The 7,653-nt window shown below is 48.2% G+C and overlaps 1 protein-coding gene and 1 long non-coding RNA gene across 3 annotated transcripts; one reads left to right on the top strand and one right to left on the bottom strand.

The window, feature by feature from the left end:
- The first annotated feature begins 419 nt into the window (after nucleotides 1–419).
- Nucleotides 420–1,284, top strand: LOC135635522 (uncharacterized). Its single transcript, XR_010495653.1, has 3 exons — nucleotides 420–619; nucleotides 738–1,006; nucleotides 1,118–1,284. It is a non-coding gene; the product is annotated as an uncharacterized LOC135635522 (long non-coding RNA).
- Nucleotides 1,285–1,670: 386 nt separating this feature from the next.
- Nucleotides 1,671–5,647, bottom strand: LOC135581463 (protein phosphatase 2C 51-like). Of its 2 annotated transcripts, none has more exons than XM_065146606.1 (3): nucleotides 4,848–5,646; nucleotides 2,608–2,713; nucleotides 1,671–2,216 (listed from the first exon to the last, which is right to left on the bottom strand). In XM_065146606.1, exons 1-3 carry the CDS (start codon nucleotides 5,565–5,567, stop codon nucleotides 1,906–1,908), a joined length of 1,137 nt encoding a protein of 378 aa, XP_065002678.1. In that variant the 5' UTR covers nucleotides 5,568–5,646; the 3' UTR covers nucleotides 1,671–1,905. The 2 variants fall into 2 exon arrangements, with proteins under 2 accessions (XP_065002678.1, XP_065002685.1); XM_065146613.1 differs by having other exon boundaries at nucleotides 2,073–2,476; nucleotides 4,848–5,647.
- Nucleotides 5,648–7,653: the final 2,006 nt, after the last annotated feature.

The raw sequence follows: 7,653 nt of genomic DNA, 5'->3' as shown, positions 1-7,653 counted from the left end.
GCCTACTTGTTGTGCACGCCCTAATTTTCCCTTTCTACCGAGATATAATAATAGAGCTGCTGTATGTATTACGCAAGAAGCATTCATCCTATTGGGTTTTGCGTGTTGGTTGTCCTTCTCATCATGAGATGCACTTGGAAGAGTGTGTAGAGCGAGCTTGAATAAATTGAACATATTAAAGAGTGTGTAGAGTTGTATTGCACAAAGATTAAGTATTTGGGTCTTTTTGACTGCCACTACCGGAAGATACGCTCTGAAATCATAAATTACTATGCCAAAACACATTTTTCTTTTCTCTAAATAGATAAATGGCTACGTGTCACAACTTAAATTGTCGGTACGTATAGTTGATGGACGTGCATACCCTGTGTTTGGACCCCGCATTCTCGTGGTGGCAAATGGAAAGCAACAAGTACTTGGGGCTCGGGGGTGTCCCAACTGAGATGGCCCCCAACCGAGCAGGGGTTCCTCCTCTACAAGCGGTCGCCGTCGCCCCTTCGCCAATTCGAAAAGGGCGGCGGAGTCCTCCTCTACAAGCGGTCGCCGTCTCCTCCTCCTCCTCCTCGGATTGCCGTTCGCGCCTCGCGTTCAACAAGAAACCAAAAGAAAAACCTAATCGGTGAATCACCTTCTCTGGAATCCCCCCCCCCCCCCAAAACCCTTGGAATCACATGTATGAAATCTGTTTCTCCAACTGATCTGCTTCTGTTTTTATTGTTTTCTTGCCTCGATTCCAGGTCGCAAGTTCCCGGGATGATCCTGGGCACTTTTTACTCCTTGTCTTCGTTCGATTCGGTTCGGTGGGGATGGGGATGGGGGGGAATGGAAATGGAAATGGAACCGGTACTGCGACAACACCTCGCTGGTACAGATCGAGGGGGGTGAACGCAAGGAGGAGGTCGCTTGGACTGCGGCAAGAGAAGGGCGTACATGTACAAGGCCAACGGTGTATCCGGGGGCAAGGTGACTCGATCCCACGGCCACACCGGTCCCGCCCGATTCCATGGTGCGATTCCATCTCGTTTAGTAGCTCCTCCTCCGGGGGAGGTCCCGCTAAAACCAAAGGGCCATCATTTCCTTCTAATTTTCATGGTTTTTTCTTCCCTTCGATGCGCAGGATGGAACGACTTGGTTTTCTTGTACCCGAGCAACGAGGACAGGTGAGCTGCCTGACTTTATTCTCTTTTATAGTTTAACCTTGTGATGATGTGTTGTTCTTTAACATAGCACTTTATTTAGGAAGATGAAGTTAATAAATGAAACGTTGTTTATTTCTTCTATCTATCTTTAGCTTCCATTCTTGTAAGGTTGGTGGTGGTGGTGGTGGTGGTGGTGGGTGCGTGGAAGCTCGCTAGCCGTCGATGAACTCCTCTACAGTATAGAATAAAAGAGTGAGAGAGAGAGGAGACGCGGCATTCGATGATTGACCATATGCCATAAAGGTGGATCGGGACGAAGAGTTAATTGTTAGGCCGTTTCTCACAATCTCTTAATCGTTTGGGTTTGATCTCTTATGCATTTAACAACACAGAGTGGGATGAGAAAGGTCAGTCAGTCCAAATATGAGAGCTAGAAAGAAAGGTCCCCACCACATACACATCCGAGGCTGGTGGATGTGCACATGAGAGTTGCGTGCTGCTGATCAAAATGGCTTCATCAGTCGACGCACATGGTAGGACACGTGGTATCCATCGTGTTTATACACCAGCTTTGAGTGTTGCAATATTTTGCAGAGGATACACATATATATGTATATATTCCAACATAAGAATGACCTGGAAATGCTCTTTTAACATCTTTAGAGTTGGCTCCACTATACATACATAAATGGGCTTCACGACTGCTGCCTCGTCCTCCTCTGGAGGAGGAGGAGGAGGAGGAGGAGGGGATCAGTGCCTGCCGGCGTCATGAGGTCCTACCACGCAATCTTTTTAGCTCCACCACCACCACGCTTATGTTGTCTTCGCTCCCCCGAGAGATGGCGAGTTCAGCTAATAGACCCGCTGCCTCCGCAGCGGTGCACCCGCTGACGGCGTCGGGGAACATCCTCGCCATGCGTCCGCTGAGGCATTGCCTGGCGATCTTGCATGCTGCCTCGTTGGAGACGACGTCCCAAAGCCCGTCGCTGGCTAATATGAGGAACTCATCTTTCTCCGTCCTCTCCGTCACAGTGACGTCAGGTTCTGAGATCACAAATGGTTTCAAGTAGCAGTCACCTGGAACACACCAAGTCATAGACTAAGGGGGGTGAGACTTCCGAGGTCGTACAAACATAAAAGAAAAACACAGACCCAACGCCAACCCCAACCAAGGTGTATGGCGGGGTGGGTGGGCTCATTCTCGAGTTACTATCATATTGTCCATCCATTGTCCATGCACTTAATATGATGTTTGCCACTAAGGATCTTGAACAAGTTTGCCAGGGAACAGTAGTCTTTCCATATCATTGTTGTCCCATTATTTGTGTGAATAGGAACTAGCAAAAGACAAAACACAATTCATCATCTTCTATGGTTAATATTTCAGTCCATCTTGCAGGAAACAATCTTTTAACGCATTGTGTTCCAGAACATCTCAAACTAATCAGTCATGGCTGAAGAAACATACCGATGGATCTGGAGGTGGCCAGCACTCCTAAGACACGGTATCCATCCCAATTGATTACCCTCCCTCCTGCTGCTTCCACTCTTTCCATCTCGTCTGGTCTATCAGCCTGCGCCAGAAGACACATGCTTACACCCACATCAGTTCCATTTGTGAGAGAACATCAGTAGCAAATCATAGAATTGAACAAGCGCAAGAAGAAAAATTTTTTATGTTACCAACAACTTTAACCAAAATTACATATGAAATGACTTAGACATTATGAACTCATCCCACCACCTCACACTCATAGGGCCTGCTATATTAAGTATTAAGCTAAAGCAAAGAGTAAGCGGCGTGCTCAATTACAATATCAACCAAAATGCTATGTTACTACTGTTGGGACTATGCTACCAATGTATCGGAATCGAGCATGCTAATGCAAATTAATAACGTGAATTTGGTCAGTGTCTAAAATCTCAAATACAATGGTTATGAGACCAAAGCATATATGAAAGCAGAACCAGATAAGTTAAATATGGCTGGAAAGTTGGGATAAGATGTAATCCTGTAGTTCATCTCATGACAAGTCCTCAATGTACCCTAGCCATTTTCCATTACGAAACAAGTTTGGAGCCAGAGACCAATAGTTTTCATGGATGTCAAATTAAAATGAGCACAAAGCAAAAATATCCATATTATCTTAGGACCAGTTGCACTAAGTTCTGCACTTAAACCTGTCAAACATTGAAGAAGGAGGTCGCTGATCGGGAGAGAGGAACAGTAAGGTATTATAAGGAAGCAGTAGAAGAAAAGTTAGGAGGAAACAAAATGGGAAACTGCACATGAGAGGTTTCACCATTTAGTAAAATCGGAGCTCTACCGTCTATCGATGCATGTTTTCATAAACTTTCACATACTGAAGTTTCTTCTTCTATGAACTGATGTTTTCATAAACTTTCACATACTGAAGTTTCTTCTTCTATGAACTGATGTTTTCATAAACTTTCACATACTGAAGTTTCTTCTTCTATGAACTGCAAGAAGCATGCATATGTGACAGTGATTGAATACACTGTAAAGACAATTGTTTTATCGCTTTTGTAGCTTGGTAGGGTTCTGGTGTTCGACTTTTTATCGGAAAGTTCAGTCACTTAAACATATATTAGTTTAGTTTCTGATAGTTCCGATACCAAGTTGATTTTTTAACTTATAGTCGTTGACCACCAAGATAGAAAAGAGGAAAAGTAAATATCAATCTAGCATGAGGGGTATATTCTCCCATGCTTATCCAACCGAAGCCATCAGAAAAGTAAAATTGGATGTGTGGAACATTAGAACCATGTAGAAGCACCCACCCAATTCTAATATAAAAGAGAGACCGTCCACAGCTTTATCAAACTCAAACAGGAGAAAGCAGCCTATTATTAATCTGTACATTTATATTTAATCTATTCATATATCAGCATGAGTCATCTGACTACACACCCATTGCGACTTTTTCTAAGTTCTCTTTGCATTGAGATTTTCCCCAAACGACTGACGCATGATTCCATGTTTGCTTGTAAGCTTTTAAACATTGATCTAGCTGCTCATGTAAATTCTAGAATGGATTTTTTTTGGACTTTCCATCCTGATATATCTACTCTACTGTGGCAACCAGCTTTCTGGAAATGAGCAGGTAGGTAGCACAGGTCAACCTATATGTATGCCCTTTTCAAACAATTAAAGAAACAATCCCTACACATAGAAACAATCAGAATATTGCACAAGCCAAGAAACAAAGGTGCAGGCAAGAAAGGGCTCCAAATGAGTTCAGAGTTAAACCAGTGGGCTGGTGACAAAATCCAAGTCTTTTGGTGCATTGTATTGGTAATTCTTCAAAATTTCCTTAAGCTTGAACAAATTAGATCTTCCCTATTGGACATCCACAACAATTAATCGATAATTGAACAGATGGATCTAAATCTAGAATGATGTAATTCTGTATCCAATAACACACCACGACCAACAGGTCCAAGTTGTAGTGTTGTTAAGAAGCAGAACCCCGGAAGCACTAATTCCACATGGATGTAAAGAAGCCCCCTTTTTTTTTGGCTTGGCTTGGCTTGGCTTGGCTTTTCTTGTTCGCCCACTGTGCTGTCCCCACGACGACAAACACATGGCCATCTTCCGAGCCGAGTAATGGTAATTTAGAATATATCGGACGAGGAGATTAAGGAGCAGCTAATCAAACAAGAGCAAGTCGCGCATCCTAACGTTACCTTGTGGTCCAAGGAGAGGGGAACGGCCGCGCCGCCGCGGGAGAGCACCGCCCGCGAGTCGCCGCAGTTAGCCACCACGATCCGCTTGGTACCCACCACGGCCACCACCGCCGTGGACCCCACCGTCCTCTCTGCCTCGCCCTGCGCCGCCGCCTCCACCTCCCCATCCACCCTCGAGAAGCTCGCCGTCATCACCTCCCTCCACCGCCCCTCCGCCCGCGGCCACCCCCCGGCCGCCACCTCCTCCGCCAGCACCACGTGCAGCCGCTCCCGGCACGCCTGCGCCACCCTTGCCCCGCCGTGCCCGTCGTACACCCCGAAGAAGTCGTACACCGGCACCCCTCCTCCTCCGGCGAACCCGGGCGCGACCGCCACCGTGTCCTCCATCACCCTCCGCCGCCCGATCAGCGACACGGCCCCGTGGGACAGGCAGGGAAGCCGGGCCCCTTGGCCTTCTCGCCCCCGGATCTCCCCGCCGGCGGCGAGGATCCCTACGATACCGTCCTCCGTGTCCCGATCGGACGGCGAAGAGGAATTCGAGCCCTCGACGGGGTCCATGGTGCGCTTAACGGCGAGGCCGCCGGCCCTGGCTCGGCGGATCTCAAGACGCCGCCGGCTAGTGACCGCTGGCTTCTTAACGAGAAGCCTCTGGGTTCCATCTGCTTCGCAGAAAGCCCCTTCTCCGTCGTCCCTCGAGTGGGGGGCGTCGTCACCCGCCATAGTCTGCCTCGGAATAGCTGATTCGAACAGCTTCAAGAGAAGTAGGCGAGGAAAAGGAGAGAGAGGGGAGGGAGCCAGGAAGCCTCCCTTTTAAAGTATTTGTTAGACGACAATGGAGAGAGGTCGAACGGGGAGAGGTGGAGGAAGCACTGCCGTCCGATCCGTCGCTGGGAGCCGATGCGCGCCACCTTCGAGAGTCCGTACGCGAGGACCACCGAGACGTGGACCACCCGAGACGGAGACGTGGAGGGCGGAGATGTGGTTTGATCTCGCACGTGGCGCAGTTGGTGCTCGGATCCGGATTTTGAATGCGGCCGAGGCAGGCTGTTATCGTCACGCCCTCTTCGTCGAAGGACGCTCCGCAGGGGTCCGCGTGGCGGCCGTGCTTCGATCGGGGAACGCATGGGCGGCGCGAGAGAATAGGGGGCGTGAGAATAGTAGTTGTTTTCTCGTGGAATAAATGTCGCGGCGGTGACGTGTAGGGCGGATGGGGAAGCGATGCGGTCATGCATGTGTTGACTCCGCGGGGATATTTGGGGGAACAGCGAGGGACGCGTGGCGTCATGCGGGCGCGGCGGATCAGTATTCCTCCGGATGCGGTGCGTTTCCCCGTACCAACCCCATCTGGTCAAACCAAGCTCTCGGTCAAATCATGATGCCACGTTCGATCTCGTTTTTCTTTCTTCGACAGGGAAATTTTGTACAATATCATTTTTGATATATATGATTTCACGCATTAATCATAGAAACATGGTTTGCTATGTTCGTCGACCAAGACCGATACATACCGTGCATGCAGCTTCAGCAAAGACTGTGATGGTGTGTGATTCGATGTAAATAGCACATCGTGTCCATATATATGACAGGAGCACGTACGTCGGACATGGTGCAGTCGGAGATGGTGGTGTTGATGGAAGAAAGCAGATGATGTGTGAAACAAGTCGAGGAACGATACAAGACTCGGTTGTGAGTCGTTGGTCAATCAGACGGCGGAGGCGTTGGATGAAGTTGATGTAGAGGTCCTCATGCGTTTGCGTCACCTACACGGCTGCACTGTACATGCTCCGCAGGAACACCCGTCAGCACACACGCCATGGTTTCCACCAAACGTCAACCGGTGCTCCTCATATCATAAAGCCTTTTCATCCTCCAATCTCATTCACCGTGGAATCTAATAGTTGGCGAGACCCTGACGCCATCGGTGTCACCCCATCAGGATTCGCCACCACCTCAGCCCTTCACCAAATCGATCATTCTTGGGTGGGCTGTATTCAAAGCTAGAAAGCATGCATCACTGATTGCAGAACTGTGATTTCGTCTACCCATCATGCTTGAGGAACAAGTCATTGACCCAAGTGGCAATGGAGGACGAAAAGAGAGAGAGAGAGAGAGGGAGAAGAAAAGAGGCGTAAAGGCAGAGGTGAAGCTTCGCCGACGCGTGGCCCGATCACTGCCCCGGAAAACACGTAAAAGAAAAAGCTGGGAGATGATGCTGTTGCTGCTTTGTGGGGGCTTGCTTAATTCTTCTGGGACAAGAGAGAAAGATCCCATCGTGTCACTTCCAAGGATGTCCATGCACGCTCTTGTGGGGTCTTTGATGGAGATAGCTCTTATTAGTCTTTGGAGTGCAGTGCAAATCGATTCCGATCTATATATATATATATCTATATCTTGGACGCATCCGATTGGAGTTTTCCCAGATTGGTACGAATCAAGAAACACATGCCGATCTCGCGCTTCAAATGCGGCTCGATTTCAGCTCCATGTTCTGATCTTTTAGATACTACTTGCTGCTATAATATGCATTCAGATAATATGGTTCGATGGACATGCATACTGCATCACATCACAGGGCACAGCTTCCTCGGCGAGTTCACATGATCGATCGATGCTGCGTAAGTGCTTGATGTGTCATGACCCGGGTCTGATGGGCTAATTAGGCTATCAACTTCGTTTGGTCTAAACCACTGACCAAAATGCTTAAGCTGAAGTTGCTAGTAGTACACTCATTAGACCCTTATAAGTCAATTTTAATCCTGCCCACTTTCGATGTGGGACTAATCAGGGATGTTACATGATGAGTCCC

Source organism: Musa acuminata, chromosome BXJ1-3 (genome assembly GCF_036884655.1).
Source record: "Musa acuminata AAA Group cultivar baxijiao chromosome BXJ1-3, Cavendish_Baxijiao_AAA, whole genome shotgun sequence".
Lineage (NCBI taxonomy): Eukaryota > Viridiplantae > Streptophyta > Magnoliopsida > Zingiberales > Musaceae > Musa > Musa acuminata.
Note: the sequence above shows the minus strand (reverse complement) of the source record. Positions and strands in the feature narration are given on the sequence as shown.

What these genes read in the sequence shown, in the direction of transcription:
- LOC135581463 (XM_065146606.1), bottom strand. Translation starts at nt 5,567, where the DNA reads ATGGCGGGTGACGACGCCCCCCACTCGAGGGACGACGGAGAAGGGGCT. An exon ending in CCCTCTCCTTGGACCACAAG is followed by an intron (nt 2,714 to 4,847) that starts GTAACGTTAGGA and finishes CTTCTGGCGCAG; the next exon opens with GCTGATAGACCAGACGAGAT. An exon ending in GGCCACCTCCAGATCCATCG is followed by an intron (nt 2,217 to 2,607) that starts GTATGTTTCTTC and finishes GGTGTGTTCCAG; the next exon opens with GTGACTGCTACTTGAAACCA.